The sequence below is a fragment of the Pteropus vampyrus genome, unplaced genomic scaffold (assembly GCF_000151845.1).
Source record: "Pteropus vampyrus isolate Shadow unplaced genomic scaffold, Pvam_2.0 Scaffold125, whole genome shotgun sequence".
Classification (NCBI taxonomy): Eukaryota; Metazoa; Chordata; class Mammalia; order Chiroptera; family Pteropodidae; genus Pteropus; species Pteropus vampyrus.
This window is the reverse complement of record NW_011888906.1, coordinates 1,980,393-1,999,212: the sequence shown is the minus strand read 5'-3', so window position 1 is coordinate 1,999,212 and position 18,820 is coordinate 1,980,393. Positions and strand designations below refer to the sequence as shown.

General features: G+C 38.4%; 1 protein-coding gene across 1 annotated transcript in view; it reads right to left on the bottom strand.

The window, feature by feature from the left end:
• Nucleotides 1–18,602, bottom strand: part of RALGAPB (Ral GTPase activating protein non-catalytic beta subunit) — a 76,711-nt gene extending 58,109 nt beyond the window's left edge. The window contains exons 1-4 of the mRNA XM_011366631.2: nucleotides 18,350–18,602; nucleotides 7,737–7,952; nucleotides 5,160–5,362; nucleotides 1,015–1,178 (exon numbers count right to left, since the gene is read on the bottom strand). Coding sequence (XP_011364933.1) covers nucleotides 1,015–1,178; nucleotides 5,160–5,362; nucleotides 7,737–7,922 — 553 coding nt within the window. The 5' untranslated portion in view covers nucleotides 7,923–7,952; nucleotides 18,350–18,602. The remainder of the gene's footprint in view (nucleotides 1–1,014; nucleotides 1,179–5,159; nucleotides 5,363–7,736; nucleotides 7,953–18,349) is intronic.
• Nucleotides 18,603–18,820: the final 218 nt, after the last annotated feature.

The window sequence follows — 18,820 nt, the reverse complement described above, 5'->3', positions numbered from 1 at the left end:
TCTACCTCCGAACTTAGCTAAAAATTGCTTCAGGTGTTTGAAAACCACCCCTTCGAGGGAGAGGGAGACAAAGAAGGAAACAAAATAACTAGTGTTGGGCAGCACAGAGCCTCAACCATGAAAATAGAGCTGTTCCTCTGCTCTGAGTCCTGAAACTAGGGATAACAGCAGTGGTCTGGGCTCTGCACAGCTCCAGGAGGCAAATTTGGGACTAAAACAAAAAGTTGTAAGGATGCCTACGTCAAATGAACAAAAACAAAGTTTCAACAATAATGAGCCCCAGAAGGGGATAAACTGCCTGCCTTGTGTTGCTAAGGTCCCAGGCCTGGGGAGTGTGTAACAGAGAGACAACAAATCAGTAACTGGCCAGCTTTTGTCAATACTATCATGTAGTTCCTCTGAACACAAAAATTCCACGATACCTTTTAGATATTTTCCTGGACACTGCATCTCCATGAGAGCACAAGCGCACTCACATGTGTTAGTAGAGACTACACAGATGAATAAGCAACAGGGAACTTGGAACTAGAATATCGACTTACAGTCTGTACGCTGTGCTATAACATACAAATCAGGGCTTCTAAAATACACTCTAAAGTCTTAGAAAATTGGAGGGTTTTTAATGGCTAAGCAACATACTTCCAAATAGAACCCTTTGAAGACTATATAGGTTTCATGCGCTAAACAAAATATCTCTGTAGCTATTAAGTTTTCGGAGTCTACTTTGACAACTACTTTGTAATCAGGCACACTATATACAGGCTATAATTTAATCAGTTGTTTCCTATACAGGTTCTAGCTAATATACTAAACAAGCTATTGTTCCTATCATTATCAAAAATGCATTAATTCACTGAGTCCCTCTCTGCCATCGCTGAAGGTAAAATAACTTCATATTGTGCTTTTAAGGGTTTCCATTCTAAGAACTGTTAATCTTGGCTTGTCAACTATTGTGCCAAAATTTAAAAGTAAACTGTGTTTGAAGCTCCGAAATTAGAAAAAAAATAAACAAACCTTGAACAGTTGGCGGGGCTAGAAGTATATCATTAATCTGCAGAAGGAATAACAGTAAGACTTCCCAGGTTTCTCGGGCCATGATGGATGAGTCACGGGCTAGTTTCTGAATGGCTCTCAAGACCTGTAAGCATAGTCGGATCTGACTGGAGCCCTGTTCCTGTCTGAAGACAGACAGACAGATATCACTGACAAGCCTTGAGAAGAGAAAGCAACAGCTTAAGGGCAGGCAACTTACAGACACAGCACACAATAGTCCAATGATGCTCCCTAAGAGCATCATCAGCAGGCATGATTAGGTACATTCTCTTCAGTTCAAAGCTACTTCTCCATCATACAACTTGGCACTCAGTTGTCTACCTATCACTTCTATGAGAGCCTAAAAGCTCCTGGGGAGGAGGGTAATGCTAGAAATGTAAGTGTCACTTCTGAATTTTCTGTGTACAATGTGCCTGACACATAAGAGGTATGCAATAGGTTTCTGCTGAATGAATAAATATCCATAGCCACTCCTGCTGCTCATACTGAAGCAGAACAGCCTTTACATTCTTTTTAAAAAATGTTTTAAATGTACATTCATAAGAATTCTGCATGGGATTTCATAGTGCTCACAGTTTCTTTGAAGCTAATGTCTGCTAGCAAAGAGCCTAAGGCCCCAAAAACTTGAGGTATACAGGCAATTGCCTCAGAGATGAGCACCTGCTACTGCTGTTCTAATTTAAAAAAAAAAAAAAGGCATCTTAACCCAAGATGGGGACTCCAAAGGTTTTAAAGATAGCCTAGAACAGTTTTACAACTCTCTTTAGTACACAGGACCATTTTTTCCCAACAGAATAAAACAAGTCAGAGTATAAGGGCTGGGGTTGAAAAAGAAGGAAGATAAGAGATCCAAGCCCCAACCCTTATCCCTACTCTCCAAAGCAGACCTCAGAATTTTGAGAATAGCAGGAAACCCACTGCATTAGCAAATGGTGAGTTGGCCTCCAGATCTCCCTTGTGAAACCCAAGACAAGTAACTAACTTTACTGGAATAAATCTTGAGGCCAAGTTTCTATTATATTATGTATGACATGTCACAAAGAACTGATAAAACATATCTGAATCATCCCTCTTTATTTCAAATGCATAAAAGAAGCTGCAAAACTGTTACTCTTCGGAGCATTTGAGATCTTGCCCTCTGGCACACGTCGTCAGTTTGGCTCAAATAAACTTATAAAAATTAAAAAAAAAAAAAAAATCTGAGTCAGAGTAGGAAATCTCAGAGCCTCCTCAAGAAATCCAAAAATGAAGTGAATATCCCTGGAACTTCTACCCCTTAGGATAGAGATCCTCAGATTCTAAGCTATGACTCAGAAAACCAGACACTTACCCTAGAGTTGCAAACAAATGACACCAAAAGTCAGACCTAAAGCAAATGATGAGATATTCACCTAGGAAAAGCCAAGAGCCCCCAAGAGCAGGGAGATGTCCCACACTCAGCTGGAGGTGAATCCAGTCCATGTGATGCCATGAGGGCTCAAGCTTATATCTGTTGCTCTGCTACTTGAAGAAGAATAAAAAATTATAGAATAGCCCCAAACCTCATCTAGCCACATAAGAGGAAGCCCAGAATAAGAAATTAAAATACCACTAGTTACACTGGGGCTGACACTCTTCCAAGCAAGCAGTAACACTGCATGCCTCCCAAATGGTAACCTAGGCCTACCCACTATTTCCAGGTTATCTGCCCAGTGACAGAAAGGAAACATCTGGTACAGGAGCCTCACCCAGAAGGCCTAAATTCAGGAGGAGTGTCCAAGTTTCTAAAACTAAGAGAAACAAAGTAATCTTCACTAAAAAATAAATAGAAAAGTCTAAACACCAGTGATTTTCCTTTTCTCCCCAAATTTTCAAAAGTAACTTGTACTCTGCAGAAAAACTGTTCTAGAACAGGGACTGGTGAACTACGGCCCATGGGTCAAAACTGGGCTGCCATCAGTTTTTGTAAATAAAGTTTTATTGGAACACAGCTATGTTTATTCATTTATGTATTTCTCTACATCAGCAGAACTGAGTAGTTGTGACAGACACCATACAGTCCACAAAGCCTAAAATATTTACTATTTGGCTCTTTACAAAAATGTTTGCTAACCGCTGCTTTATAAGAATATCATATTTTTTAAAGTATAGTAGTTTGAGCAATATATTGAAATCCTATTCATTTTTAAAAGATGGCTCACTATCCTCTCACTTATACAAAAAAAAAAAAGAAATCAAACTGATAGGCAAATGAGAAAGGTCACAACCACTGATTTAATCTCTAGCAAAGTGTTAAAGGCAGTTTCCTCTATTTTGAGTGTCACTTTTTATAAAAACAACTGAGTAAACTTGATGATAATTTTGTGATCTAAATTTTAAAAAATTGAAATTTCCAATAGGAGATGAAATCCTAACTCACAATATTTAGCCCTGAAATTATTCAGCTCCTTAAGACATTACTGGCCCAAAGAATGCTAATATTCAGTTCAGTACCTTCTCAGAGGTAATGTACACACACTTTTGAGAAAACAAACAAATTAACAAATAGTAAAATCAACAATTTATAAGGTGGACATGTGTCTCAAAAGAGAAAAGCAAAAGCCTAATTAATTCAAATGCCATTGACTTTTTTCATCAATACAAATTAACTGAATACAGAGAGGTGGTAAGGGTACAAAGAGGAAGGAGATTGTCCCATGCACTAAAAGGCCAACAAATTAGTCTCCTAAATGAAATGACAAGAAAGCATTAAAGCTATTATATCATTTGAGAAGAACCTGCTTAGCCACAAATAATATGCTAATTACTACCAACCATTTCCTGTTATTATTTCCATTTGAAATCAATAAATACAAGCAACCAGCATTTAATTCACATCTTAGGTAATACCAGTATTGCACTGTGGAAGCCCAGTTCCTGCCCTTGAGTAGATTAGATGGGGAAATGAGACATTCGCATTTTAAAAGATAAGCAATAAAACAGTGGATATAAGAATGACACAAAAGTAAGTAGGTTTACAAAAGTGTGATCACTGTGGGCCTTGATAGTCAGGTAAGGCTTTTCTTTACAAGGCGGAATTTAAGATAAACCAACAAAAGGGAGAAGACGCTAGGAGAGCGAGATGAAAGGGTAGGTGATAATGGAGAAGATCTTTAAAGAGTCTTGAGAATGTTTAATTTATGAGTCTAACCAAAGAGCAGGGCTCATGCAGATTTAGTAGCAGCTAATCTGGTTAGGAGCCAGATTACAGGAGACATTTCACACAAGGTAAGGAGTTTACATTTGACTCTAGACATCAGAGTTCTAAATGGAGACTTTTCCTTTTTAATTCAGATTTTCCAAAGTAATCTTCCTGGTAAATTAAAAGCTAAAATTTATAGAGCTAGTTTTTGGATGATTCAAAGTCCCTCACATCTGACAGACCAAAAGCTCTAACTAGAACTTTAGAAAAGGAGGCAAGCCCCCTTGTCTCTTTCAAAGACATAAAAAACAGCTCAAAACAGATTTTTCTTACAGAAAATCCCCACAAATGGGTAGGAAACTAATGCTTTTTTCTCCATTAACTTATATATGACAAATTTTTTTTAGAATTGGAAAAAAAACTTAAGCACAACTAAGGAACATATCCTACATTACAATATTTAAGGTCTTTGCCTTAAATATTGGGGACAGGGCAGAAATCAGTAACAAACTGTCAAGATAATCTTTTGGCCTACTATGAATTTGCCCATAATAATGTCAACTCTGCTTACTTCAATGTCTTCATTCTCTCATAAGAACGATTCACTTTAAGGTAGAAAGCTTAAGTGGATATAATAATTATGACATGCAAAAGTAATGTCTTTTTGAGTGGAAAGGAAAGGTATCATAGTATTTTAATATCTATTAGCTATCAGATTCAGAAGAAAGCCAAAGCCTTTAAAATGAACACACAGTTGTTAAAAATGCCTAGTAAACATTACATAAGCCCATCTCTGCTTTCATATTAATATATTCTTTAATTAACAAGTAATGAAGGTTTCTAAAAAAACTAACAATGAAATCAGCTCCTACATTATAAATAAGTAACATTTATGAATGTTTTACTATGATCCTGATAATAGGCCAGACAGACAGGTATAGCTTACCTTGGGACAAAAAGATTTTGCAGGTGTTTTAGTATACTTTGAACATATAAATTAGGCTCTTTAATAACTGGTAATGGAATAGAATCTTTCGGCAACACTAAAGCCATAATCCAGTCTGTATATACATCAACACAATATTTTACAGTCTCTCCATCCAATGGAAGGGTCAGTCCATAGCAAATTACTTCCATGGTCCATTTTACCTAAACAAAAAAATATATATACGCATAGAATTACTAAACATCCCTATCTGTATCTCAGCAGACTAATTTAAAATGTAACTCTTTTATTGCCAAAAAAACTCTCAATTGAGAGTATATTCATCTCAACAAATATAGCAGGTCTATTCTAAAGAATGCATTTTGCATATATAAGACATACTGACATTTCCTAAGCAAAAATTTTAAGAAGAAAATTACTTATTTCTAAATATTAAGCCTATGTTAGTATTTACCCTTTAGACATCATTATTGTTTTTTTTTCTGTGAAATAAAAAGTACAGGTCATCTTGATTTTCCACAGAGAATGGAGGTGCAGAATAGAAAATTTAGGTATTTTTCTCCACTTTATTGCATACCGGGTACATGTTTCATTTAGAAAATTGTGTACATTCAATAGCATTCCATTTCTAGATTATGCAATATTAACGAAAAACAGGAAAGAAGATGAACTGCTCAACTCTTATCTGATGACTATTTTCTCTGCCAAAGAAGGTAATATTTAAAAATGGAAAGGTAAGGACAAACGCAGGTGAGAAGGGAATGAAGCTAGATAAAATTTTTTAAAGGTATTTAGCTGCACTAAATGAGTTCCAGCCTCGTGACCCATCTGAATCACATCCTAGAGGCTGAAAGAACTTGCCTACAAGACTGCTGAACCAGTGCCTTCAGTCATAAAGAAAGAATAAGGTGTGATGAGAAAAAGAAAAGAGCCCAATTTGAAAAAGAGGATGAAACTGTATTCCAGATAGTGTAGATTAGAAAGTTTTGGTGAATTCCAGACAAAACTGGGACAAATTACTAAGCAGATGATCAGTGAGCACTTATAAAAGAAAAGCATGATCACTGGGAACCAGCCTGCTCAAAAAGAACAAGTCACGCCAGACGAGCTACATTCCTTTATTAACAGGGTTACTATGAAGGCAGCTGACAACTGTATTATCCTGGAAGTTTACAAAGCACTTTCATAAATGTCATCTACCCATCAAAATAATCCTGTGTGAGAGGATAAACTATCCTCACTTTATAGGTAAGAAAACTGGAGTTTGGTAAAATTAAGCAACTGGTCTAAGTCACTGCTTTGGAAAAGCTGAAAACTTGAACCCCGGTCTTCCACCTAGAAATCTGAAGCTATTCTCACCATGCTTTTAAACAGCTTTCTCTGGCAAAGGAAGATCTTGGCTTTAGCAAGAAATCTGGTGAGATGCAGGAGATCCTTGTGGACGAGATGGAGACATTTGGCCCAGAGGAAGGTAGAATAACTGGATTTATAACTGACTGAAACACTAGATGACAGAATAACAGTGGATTAACGTATCAAGATCATTTTGGAAGAAAGTGCCCAGTGGCATGCCAAAGACCATGCAAGATTTTAACTTAGGAAAAATGAGAAAAATAGGTTATATGCTGACCATTTGTAGATGTCATAAAGCTAAAAAAGACAGCTAACTTGTTAGCTAGATATTTAGATTAAAAAAGACTTCCACAGCTTAAAACTAAAGTTGAATCAAGATAAATACGTGTATTGAAATTTCTAAGTTCAAGAACAACTACAAAGGCTAAGGGTAGAAAATATATAACAGTAATATCACAATATAATAAAATATATAATAACAATAAATATTAAAGAAGACTATAACAGCACAGTGAAGGTGTGACAAATTGAGGGGGCAGGATTTGGCTGCACAAGAGAAAGAATTTTAAAAGAGATTGCGAGTCGCTAATTAGCAGATGAAAGACAAAGGAGAAGATATCTTTGGTGATATCACACTATGGTTTAACTGTGTAATTCTAGAGGACACGGATTCAGGGATTATTCCCTCATATCCTTCTGAGGCTAGGAAAGGAGAATAAACAGGGATGTACCATAGCACCTCTATCTACCTACACATGTGTCATCTCTTCCCAGGACAAAGCAGCAAGGGATTACAAATACACCAAGAGGAGAGTGCACCAGGGCAAGCACTAGTCCTCAGGGCAAGTCTCTGCTAGGGTACTCTGAAGAGAGAAAAATGCCCCTCAGATAGGAATGAAGACCTTCCAAACACACCTCTGGATGGAAATCTGAAGACTAACCCTTGAGCTTAGGAGAAAGGGCCCAATTCTCAGGACTATCTCGGGCACAAAGCCCAAGTGGATAACTGAGTCTGGCTAGCAGAAAGCCCCAGCAGCATGATGGTACAACATATTCCTCCTAACTGCCACAAACTCTGAGCCCCCAATCCTCAACCCGAATGAGGTCAAAACTGAGAAGTCACAGTACAGTAAGCATAAATCCATTAAAAAGGCATCATTTAATAAAGTCTTCATTAACAAACTTATATTTTCACATAGTAAAATAAAATGAAGAAACACTTACTTCTTTGTCAGTCTTTAACAAACTCTCACTACCAGCCACTGAAGGAGTAACTAAAGCCTGCCCGAGAGGATGGACCACTGCATTTGCCACCTCTCGCCCAACGCTCTCTGGATAGCTGTGCAGCACACTGGTGTGGCCCTGATCATTCTGAATCACCAAATGCAGAGACCTCCACTCAGAGTACATCGTGCCGCTAAAGGACTATCCAAATGGCACCTGAAAAGACAAAACAAAATTATGTGTCAAATTATACTGTTGCAAATTAATAAAAGGAAGTAAAATACAGACTTACTCTACCTGGCAAGATAAAGAACCTGTAAAGATACTGCCTCAAGAAGACTGAGAAAAAAAACACATCTAAATGTTTTGAGAAGTGTCCTAAAATAGCCTCATGGTGAGATCAGGTAAGAAAGCAGACCCTGGGAAGCAGCTGTCTCAGCACCTTCCCAAAAGAACCCTCAGAAGCCTTGGAGCAGAGCTGGGACAGACGGCCATTTTGCACGGGGATAAAATGATCAGAGTTGGTACACTCAGAGCACGAGGGAATCCTCCTCACTCTATGTTCCAGGAGAGAAAAAGATGGACGAATGGACTGCCCTAAATAAGAAAGGAAGACAAAGGACAGAGTTTACTCTAAGACCCAGATTTTTCAGTCAATGGTTTCCAAGTACCTAATACATGCTGAAAACACCCCACAATTGCCCACTTATGTCCTCAAATCGTACGTAATATTCTTCAAGACTATTTCATTTTCTGTAGCAGTGGTACACAAACTTCTAGTAATGGAACATCTAGAAGTCATGGTGTCCTTCAGAAAACATATTAAGAGCTGCCACTTACTAAGCATTTACTATATTCTACTCATGTAACCACCAAAATAACTCTGAATATTAAGTAATATTATCTCTGTTTCACAGATGAAAAAACTGAAGCATAGAGATGTTTGCTTCTTACCTGAGTCTTTAGAGCTATAACGTGTTAGAGCTGGTTTTAAACCAGGTACCAGGGACCATGCTCTTAACCATGGCATGTACTGCCTCTCCTGTGCTGTATATTCTCCATGAAATGATAATCTATCATACAAATGAGAAATTTTAACTACAGAAAATGTATCTGTGTGAATGCAAATATTACAATCATAAATGCCATATTCATGAAGATGATCAAGGACAGTCAGGCCTTTCCAATTCATTTAATTTCCATTTTCTACCTGCTCTGAATAGTCTGCCCAGCTAGCAGCGTTTAAACAAAATACATGGGTACACTTAATCTTTTAACTTTTAAAAGTTCTATCTCTTAAGTAATTTTTCTTCAAACTGGTAAGAGACTAGCATTAATTTTTTTCTAGAAAACCTCATTCCTTTTCTCAAACTCAAGTTTTTTATACCCTATATTACTACTTGTGCTACTCCCACTGACTGAACTGCCATTCAAGGCACGACTCAAATGTCCTCTCTTGGTAAAACATTTTTTGACTCAAATCACCCATCCTTCCCAGCTCTGAGTACCTGTCCATATCAAGTTTCACATTAGCTTACTTGTTAGCTGTGTAAAGATATCTTCACTGCTAGCGTGTCAACCTTTTTTGAATGGAAACCTCACTTCCTAAATCTTAGTCCCTGGCACACAGTGGATACTGAATAAATGTTTCAGAATGTCAAGGCTGATCCATGCCATGGGGAAAAGGAAGATGTTAGAAAGTGTTCCCTTTATTCCACTTAAGTATGTCCAAAATTTTGCATACCATATACAAATAAAAATTGAAAAAAGCCCATTTGTTTTAAGCTATTAGTAAAAAAAAAAAAAAAAAAAGTACTTGATAGTTTCCAAATACTTAAGGAATATTGAATTAATATTTAGCAACCATTCCAAATAATATCTTATTGGAAGAAAAAATGTTTTAAGGAAAAAAATATTAAAGACAAGCTAGCTCTCAAACTCCATTGTATATATTAAGAATCATGGGGGTGGCGGGAACCTCTGGTATAAAATGCATATGCCAAGGCCCCAGCCCTATAAAACCTTAATTCTGCAGATCTGGGTGGGGCCTGGGAATCTGCATTTTAAGAAACAGCTACTACCCCTCCCAATTCTGAAGACAGGAGTATCATTCTTTAAAAACAAAACAAAACAAAACAAAAACAAAACCAGGGAAAAAAACCAATCAAAACAGGTTTAACAGCTCTTAAATTCTTCTTTAAAACTTTATAAATTTGTAAATGTAAAAAATTTTAATTGTTTAAATGTATTAATGTTTAAATGTGAGAAAATGAAATACTTTCAAAAAACATGTAAAGTAGAAAGGTGTAGAAAGGATACAATTAAAAAGCTGAATTAAAATATTAATATGTATGAACAGAAAAACACTAAATTTTAACAAAATATGACAAAACACATTAGGACAAACATGTGCATTACAATTACAGGCAAATTAAATAAAACAATGGAGAGAAAACAAATACTGGAAACAAACAAGGAAATCAAAGAAACACAAAGTAAAGCAACTAAGATATCTTTTTGTATCTATTAAACTAGCAAAACGAGTGATAAAAACTCGTTTTAGGAGGTAAGGCCAACAGGATACATTCAGGAGTTTAGGGCAATGGTTTTCCATAGACAAGAACTGCCCCTACAGGGCATTTTGGAAATATTAAGTGCACTTTTGGTTAACACAATGATTGGGGCGTGCTGTTGGTATTTATGGGCAGAGTCAGGAAACTGAGACATCCTGCGATGCAGGAGACAATCCTGCACAATGAATAATTACGCTACATTTCACATGACTTTCAAATGTCTGCCAGAAAATCATTGTTAATTGTTGAAGCCCCAAAATCTAATTCTATCTTACATATAAATACAAAATGTTTTGGGCCTTTTTAAAATACCCACTGAATCTTCCAGTAATGAGATTAATAGTATAAACGGGAAAAAGATTGAACTTTGTTATGTTTAGAACCTTACCATACCAAGAATTGTTCACCATTTCAGAAAAATCACATCACCAAAGGCCATGCCACTTGTGGCATCTGAGTTGCTAACACCACACACTGCTGTGAGGAACATAATTACCACACACTGCTGTGAGGAACTACATATATACTTATTTTGCCCTTATGTAAAAATGTCAAATATTAAGTGCTATATTACTGTCTTACTTCTCAATCTGTAAGTAGACATAAGCATCTGACTACTCTGTTATATCCTCTAGAACCTGAGCATTTTTTTGAAATACTAATTTTTTTTTGAAAGGATAGTACTATGTTTTTCACTTGTTAAAGAATTTCACTGATTTTTTAAAAATTATATGTTGGTAGGTTATTGTCTAGTAATTTCAGGATAATAGAGTGATCACTGATAAATATTAGGTCTGAGAAGGTTAAACACCTCCCCACACCCCTCCCATCTAGGTAATAAATAGTGAAGTGGGTGGGTATGACAAACTAGAGAATATAGGCTCCCATTAAAAGGCACAACCACTACTCAGCCACAGCCAATTATTTCCTGGAAGGAATGTAGACCCAGTATTGTCAGGTAATCCAATTTTTCAAAAGAATACAGAAAATTTGGACCTTTCTTTGAAGTTTCCTACACTTTAAATATTGGCAAATACTTCAAGCTTCTTAACAATCCACACAACATGGGCTAAAAAGAACTCATCTGTGGGTCAATTATGTCTCTGAGCAAACATAAAAGCATATGCTGATTTTGGTAACTGAACTAGCCCCATTCCTGTGGCATACACTGTGGATGAGCTATTGCTGCCCTGGAAGTCACCCCAACCTAGCTATGAGCCAGGGGCTGGGCTTATAACCCATCTTTAGAGGTCCTATAACTTTGTTCGAGTTTTGTTGCTGTCAGGGGAAAAAAGATGAGGATGGAGCACAGCGTGACAAATTTGGTGGGATTACATTCTCTTAGGCCAGTTTTGACAGTGACCAGCCTATTCTTAAACACACAAATAAGAACCTCCTCTTGCTGTTGCAGCTCAGACTATCCAAATCAACAAATGCAGAGATCTCAGAGAACATCATTACTTTCAGGAACCAGGAACTGCTGCACAGCCTAGGTCTCCCTGGGCAAAGATGTTCATATCCACATCAGTATCTCAGGATAGCACCATGGCATGACAATGTTGTACCTTGATAGCCTAGTCCACTTGCCATGGGGTCAATAAACTGACCAGCTTGTAATGCACCTCAGGCTCATGTCATTTTTCTAACCATTCACCAAGAATAGCATATTTGGCCAATACATAGTAGGAGACATAGTAACATCACATGCCTTGACTCAGCAATACCACTTAATTTTTCCTTATAAAGTAACTCAATAAAAAAATACACAAGACATTCACTGTACTAGTGTACATAAGATGGGGAAGTGGGTATAATTTAACTGTCTGTCAATAATAGGATAACTTCATACTTAGAACATAAAAACTATATATATTATAATGTAGCCATTAAACATAGAGACAAGCAGCATAAAAATATAAAGGAGGACTGGTTAAGGGGCAGGGCTCTGGAACTAGACTTCTTAGATCCAAAGCCCAGCTCTACCACCCGCAAGCTGGGAAACCTTGCAAAAGTTACTCTACTTCTGTGTCTGGGCATCCACATCTGTAAAATGGGGATAACAGCAGGATAATAGCCTACTTCCGTGCCATTGCAGTGATTATAGTATCAATGAATGTAAGATGTTTGGAACATGTCCCAGTCTGTAGTAAGCAATCAATAATAATGGCTATTCTATGGAGGAATAAAAACATATATCATGATTAAAACTAAATGCATATATACATGACTGAAGATTAGAAGGATCACAGAGAAATGCAAGTAGTTCTGAGTTGTGGAACTAGTACCATTTTATTAATAGATCATGTAACAGAACTGGTAAGTATAAATTAGTATCCCGACTTTACATATGAAAACTCAGACACTGCCAGGAACCACCAAGTTGACTTATTTAACAAATAGTTATTAACCATCTACTATACATAATGCAGTTAAGACCAGGAAGGAGATAGATTGATAGGGCTTGGTTCCTGTTTCAAACGAGTTTCTAGTTTAATTGAGGAGATAAGACATGCATATATAACTGTAACATAAATTAGAAACTTGAAGTGCTAAATGCCATTAAAAAAAAAAACAAAAACAAAAAAAGCTACAGGCAAGATATTGTGTAAGTTTGGAGAACAAAAGATTACTTTTGACTGAAACATGGGCCAAGCTGGAAAACAACAGGGTAAGATCAGGAACGACTATAGCTTATGGGGTATATGAATAGCAAAGTGATGGAAGGTTACAATTTTAACAGAGATAAGAAAAATGAGTGGGTAAAAGTGAGAGAAAGGGGCAGGTAGGAAAGAAAAATATCTGAGGAAGGGTACTTGTTTCAAGTAGCAAAAAACAGCACCAGAAACTAAAAACCCAGAGTGGCAGAAAAGCAAGCTGTATGTAGAAGGTGGCAGGTCAGGTTTCAAAGTTAAGCAGTGACTAATTTTGAAAGACTATGAATGCTAGATTGGTAATTAATTTAGTAAAACTTGGAGACAGAGAATGAGAGAAAATTTAACTTTATCATAGAAATGATACAACAGGAACTGAATTCCTAATAAAGCAATTTGATAGAAGTGTCCGAGACAGGCCAAAGGGCAAGTAGAAAAGCAAACTCCAGTGTAGCTACTATATTAAGGATGGGAACAAGGCAGGGAGGGTTGGGTGCTACAGTGACATATGAAGATATAACTGAAGTCAGATGCTTAAGGGCTTTGACTGCTATGTTAAGGATCCCAAGAGTCTCCTCCTCAGATAGGCTCTGTCAGCTAACAACCTGAAGTGCTAGCAGAGAAGTCTCTACCTTCAATGCTCCAGAAGTAAATATGATAGGAGGAAGGGAAAGATGACTGCTCCTCTACAGATCACTTAATTTCCTTCCCAACTCTACGTGCACCCATTTTTAGGCAATCTCTCTGGAAGTTTCTATTATCGGGTGACTGTGTGCTGAGTAACAGCGTATGACTTGTAGGTACTACCATAGAGTAACATGAAGGTTTGCTTAATTGACAAATTACCAAAATGATCAATACAGTGGTGGACACACTAAGACCACAGTCTGACATTAATTACATCAGTTCATTCAATCAATATTTATTACATGCCTTAATAAATATTATCCCTGTTTCCAAGGAGCTTCAAGTCTAATTACAGAGGACATTTTTTTTAAACTTCACAAAGTAAATCCAGATATCAATTACTTAGTTAAACATTTATTAAACATCTGCTACATGTCAGGTATTGTATGTCCTAGGGTATAGGCACCATTGTGTCCTATAGATATAAACAGGACACAAGGGCTGCCCAAGAGAAGGTTTCATATGAGGAAGATGAGAGAAATCAATGACAAAACCATAGTACGGTAGTATTCAACATGATAACTGATGTGATGAGGTATGAAGGCAGCATCATACGACAAAAAAACTACTGGAGATCTTAATAACAATGTAGCTCTGCATAACTGATCATTTTCAAAGAGTTTTCACATGTTACTTTATTTTATTCTAATAACAAGGCTAGAAAGGTAAGACAGATGTCACTAGCCACTAGGTGAGGAAACAAAGTAAGGTTATGACTTGCTCAGGTCACATCAAGTAACAGAAGAGCTGGGACAAGAAACTCTACCTCTTGCCTCGAAGTCCAATGCTCTTTCCTTTTTCTGACTCCATATCTCACCACATGACCTTGGACAAGTCACTTGGTGTTTCTTTGTCATAGTTTCCTCATCTGTAAAAGAGGGAGAATACCTACAGTACCTAGCTAAAGTGACTTGGGAGAAGGATCAAATAAAGCAACGTAAGTCAACATACTTTGAGATGTACAAATACAATGTACATATTACATGATGTGCCTTCTTTCTGTGGAAAAATAGGGTACAGGGTGCCAAAACACTGAGTAAATAAATGCACCATGTTGGATTTTAAGGCACACAAGTACACTCAAGGTCATCCACATAACTTAATGACTAATAAAGGCAAAAAGACCATAGTTTATATTTCTGTTGTAGTTCTATTGACCGACCCTATGAGGTAAATATAAATCAAGTTTGGCTAAAAAGGAATGTATTCACCTATGCACCAGATTCTAACTCTTATGGATCCTATCAAACACCTGAATTACAAGAAAAGAAAGACAGGTTCTACCTACATTCCTCTCTAAAAGTGGAAACAGTTTTTGCCAGTCTACTCTCCGCCCAAAAAAATATGAATACTCGGCCTGTCCCCTACCAGCACCACCACCAATTCTCATCTTTTATGCCTCAGATCTGCTCTGTCCAATACAGTAGCCATAACCACATGTAACTACTTAAATTTAAATTAAATCAGAAATTCAGTTCTTTATTTACACTAGTCACATTTCAAGTGCTCAATAGTAACATGTGGCTAGTAGCTACCACACTGACAGTGCAAAAAATAGAACAATTCCATCACTGCGGAAAATTCTATTTGACAGGGCTGCCTCAGATACTACACTTTTACTTTATTACAATCCTGACTATAGACTCCTTGAGGACAGAGGCTGTGTCTTATTTACCTTGGCATCCCAGTTTATATAGCAAAGTATAGGTCACACACCAAGCACTCACTATGTGTCTAATTGAATATCTTAAACATAGCAGACTATTCTGTCCACTTTTCCAATCCCCAAACATACACACACACACACACACACACACACACACACAAAACATCAACAACAACAACGACATCCTCTCACATTGGACGAATACGTGTGGAAGGGGATACTGCTTCCAGAGAAAGGAGGCCTGCTTTCTAGTCCTAGATGTGCTAGAAGCCAACCATGTAGTCTTGGGCAAGTTATCTACTTTCTTCACCTATAAAAACTTAGAATTAAACTCCGTATATCTTAATTCTATACCTTTAATCATCTTGCACCAAAAGAAATCATATATTCTGTATAAAAGGTCTTTACACATGCCAGGGAACACACCTGCTAACACTGATGGGAATCTCAAATGAAACAATCCATTTCTAGGTCTCAGGCTATCATGATTAGTCATTTCTGGCCTTTAACTGAGCATATGAATTTTTCGCCTTTACTTTAGAGACAGACTAGATCCTCAGGCTTAAAGATTGAGTTTCTTCCATGTGCTGAGGCCAAAACTAGATACTCTGCCCATATCTGATTAGAGAAACAAGGGCAAGTTTCTTGAGTATCTGAATTTAACAGGAACTGTCTCATCAGTTTCTATTAGCCTTAGTCTAAAAATTGAGAAACAGTACAAAATTGAAGCAAGAAAATCATTCTATAACAATCCTTTTACTGCAAAGAATGTCATTATATAAAATGTGTTTTTATTCAGTCACATACTTCATCATATTTAACTGCTATAAATAAATCTTTATTGTCCAAAAATTTCTTTATAATGACCTTCACACACATACTTTTACAAACCTTACATGGTTTTAAGACCAGCCAAGAGAGTGAATACAATCTGAATGATTGCCCTGCCTTCCTTTAAAACATGTAAATATGTTGGACAATAGCACTTAAGGCATTTTGCAACAAATATATACTAAGTTTGTCAATTCCTCTGACCTCAAGGTTTTATCTTCATTAAGTACTTCTTATGTAATCTCTCCTGGTGAATAGGATGAACTATTCCCAATAGCAATTCCATTTACTAGTATTTACCAAGTACCAACAAAGCAATGACATTAAATGGATGACAACTTAACAATATTTTGGACAATGAAGTGGGGAACACGTGCAAAGGCCTAAAGGCAATAAAAAGCTTTCCACTAAAGAACTGATTGTATCTGATTGTGATAAAATCAGATATCAAAAATCAATAAAAGCTGACTGCATATAGTTAGCCCTACGTAGTCATTTCCTAGTTAGTCCTAAATAGTGCCTCATGTGTTTATTCAACCGCTGGATGGATAAATTAATGAACCTAACTAGAGTATCTGAAAGCAAAAAGAACAAAACTTTATAGGTTAAAAACTACCAAATACCTTTTCCAAAAATGGAAATAGAGAAGAATCTGTTTGTAGCATGAAGTCTATGACATAAAAGGGATCATCAAACATTCCATTCAATATAACCTTTGTGAGTCTATATGCGAAAGCACTGGAAAGAATACAGAGATGGAGAAAACAAGGTTCAAGTTGCTTATAATCTAGTAAAAGAGATGGAAACACAACACAGAAAAAAATAATTGGTAAATTCCATTATGATGATGCTAAGGAGCAAACAGCAAAGACCCAAAGTGGCTGAGTGGTCACAGAGGCATCTTGAATGTTGGGACTTAGGCATCCAGAGACAGGAAGAAACATACACGCATGTGTGTGTAAGAAATCAGAAGTGTGTGGCTTTGTGTGAAGTGGGGAGAAACTGTGGGAGAAACTGTGAAGGATGGTCTAAGAAGACACAGCTTCTAAGAGAAACTGTGAAGGATGCAAAGAAGACCCAGAGGTAAGAGACACTACACCCATGACTACAGCATACTCAGGAAAATTGCAAACTAAGTTTTGCATGACATGTATACACTTTAAAAGGTCCAGATGACTCAGAAATGCTGCAGAGAAAGTTACTTCCCACTCCAACAGGCTTTAACAAGGTGTACTTGTCAGTGGGCCTAATGAAAATATCTCTACCAGTGAAACTCACATTTTTAATAAACTCCCAGATGATTTTCCTACACTTAAACTAGAGAAACACTGAAACGTCTTTTGAAATGCAGAATTACCTCCTGTAGCACTTCTCAAACTTTGCTGCACACTGAAATCATATGGAGATCCTTAATAAAATACTTATGTCTGGCATCACCGCCCCTCGCCCCCCACTTCCCGCAAATTCTGATTTAATTGGTCTGGGTGTGCTACCTGGGCATCAGGAATCTTTAAAAGCTGCCCTAGGTGATTTTAACCCGCAGCAAAGTTGGAGAGCCACTGACCTAATTTAAGAACTTGAATCTGGTGTCAGACTGCTTAGGTTCAAATTACTAGCTAAGTGACCTTGGGCAAGTAAGTCACCTAACCGTTCAGGACCTCTGTTGCCTTGTCAGTAAAATGGGGATAATAATCCTACCTTACAGGGTTGTTGTGAAGTTAGATGTGGTGAACGTAAGGACCCGGCACAACGCCTGGCGTATAGTAAGCGCTTAATAAGAGTTAGCTGTTTATTTTCAGAAACAACTCTTCTTCATCCGAGTGTCACTGTGCAATAGGCAGCATCGTGCCTATAGCACGGCAGCAACTCTGACCAACCTTTCCGAAGGACCAAATTCTCCGCCGGAGTTGTCTAGCTCCGCTCCAGACCCGCCCCCTCCCCCAGGTTGCCAGGAGAGTTTCGTCTTGGGCCGGGGCAGGTCCCAAGAGCTAGACCGGATTTAATCAGACCCGACGGACGCCGCCGACCGGGGCTACGTTCCTCCGGACTCCGTGGGTCTCCAGAAAAAAAAATGTGGAGATATGCTTCCTTAGCCCGGCCCCTTACAGCAACCGGGGCCGAGACACAGAACTTGGCCGTCCCGGGACCTCCCGGAGGGGAGGAGAAGGGAGGGTCCGACCGCGACGGGGAGGGCCGCCCGGTTACCTGAGGCGACGGGCGGGGCCCGCATCGCTGGGGCGGGCGCCGCCACCGCCGGCCGCACTCGGCCTTCCGCCTCACGCCACCTGCGCCATTGGGCCAGCGTTTTCGCTGCCCCTGCCAGCTGTCCTCAGGCAGTTGGTCCGTCCACTGGTCAGCGACTCTCCGAGGGCGCCTGGGGACGACGAAGGCCGGTCGGGCCGGCCGGCTGGGCTCTACTCAGGCAACTTCCGTCTGCCAGGGGCGGCAGCGTCAAATAACTCCCGAGCCAAGTGGGCCACTGCGCGTGCGCGGCGCGCCTGATCGGAGCCTTCTGCAGGTCCGAAGCGATGGTGTCAAATAATTCCCGAGACACGGAGCCGGAAGCTGCGCGTGCGCAGCTATCCCAGATGGCCGCGCGGGATACACTCCCTCCTCCCTTTCCGGACCAAGTGGAGGGGGAGGAGTGAAATGACGGATACCCTACCTCATCGCTTT